At 37.7% G+C, this 1,136-nt stretch overlaps 1 protein-coding gene across 1 annotated transcript; it reads left to right on the forward strand.

Annotated features, from left to right (window-relative positions):
- Nucleotides 1-201: 201 nt before the first annotated feature.
- On the forward strand, nucleotides 202-1,130 carry LOC117124161 (GTP-binding protein drn-1-like). The gene has a single exon (XM_033270308.1). The coding sequence runs from the start codon at nucleotides 334-336 to the stop codon at nucleotides 964-966; it is 633 nt and encodes a 210-aa protein (XP_033126199.1). The 5' UTR covers nucleotides 202-333; the 3' UTR covers nucleotides 967-1,130.
- The last annotated feature ends 6 nt before the right edge of the window (nucleotides 1,131-1,136 follow it).

A 1,136-nucleotide genomic window follows, 5' to 3' on the forward strand; every position in this document is an offset into this window, starting at 1 on the left:
ATAACGATAATAATTACTGATAAAGTAATGATAGGGCATAGGCTAATTGATAAAACGTATTTTTTGACCTTTCCTAAACTGCAAATTTGTATTTTGATAATTCGTTATATTTACAACACTACAAGTGGTATTTGAACAGATTATGGTCCTTATAAACTACTGCAAATTAAACACACCTCCGATTCACTTCCGTTTCATCGCACAAGTGCGCTGTACAGGACACAATTGGACTGAACTTTATTATACGACCAGGAACGAAGCTTATGGATTGAACATATTCAGAATTTAGTTATATTGTTTAGATATATTTATTGATGCTATCAACAAACAGATATGTGTAGTCACAGTTCTGACAAAAAATACCGTATTGTGGTGATGGGTTCTGCAGAGGTTGGCAAGAGCTCGGTGGTACAACGTCTACTCAATCGTGAATATAGCGATGGATATATACCTACTGTAGAAGCTCTGTATCCGTTGACAGAAGAAAAACCAACAAATTGTGAACAAATTTCCATTGAAATTCTTGATACTGCTGGCGCTTACAACTTCCCAGATATGCAACGTATCTACATAAGTTCTGCAAATGTTATCCTGTTAGTATTCTCTGCAGATAATTATGACTCTTTTAAAGAGGTTTTAAGACTCATAGAAGTCATAGGAAAGCAAATAGGGAACAAGATGATGGACATTCATATACTAGCTGTCAGTGCCAAGTCTGATATCGATCCGTATCGGCACAAAATAACATTAGCCGAAGCAGAATTAGAGTTAATGCAATGGAATATTCCAGTTGTCGAAACATCAGCAAAAGAAAACACAGGGTTTGATTTTTTAAGGAGTCTTATATCAGCATATATTGGGAAAATGAATACGGGTTGCCATGACAAGCCTAAGCACCGCCTTTCACGGTTACTGTCGAAAATAACGAAATCAAAAAGCGCTGACGAAGATGAAGAATCGGTGTAAATCAGGGGGAAGGGGTGGTTTCAACCGTTTCCTCTGGATCCGCCCTTGTAAATAATGCTGTCGACTGAATATAAAAGTATGTCACTGCTTCGTACGTACAGACTTAATGACGCTTCGTCTCTCTGTGCTCATCGTCCAACAAGAAGTAGGCCTCTGTTTAATAAGGCTAC

Source organism: Anneissia japonica, unplaced genomic scaffold (assembly GCF_011630105.1).
Source record: "Anneissia japonica isolate Jap-2015-1 unplaced genomic scaffold, ASM1163010v1 scaffold55952_len1136_cov226, whole genome shotgun sequence".
Taxonomy (NCBI): domain Eukaryota; kingdom Metazoa; phylum Echinodermata; class Crinoidea; order Comatulida; family Comatulidae; genus Anneissia; species Anneissia japonica.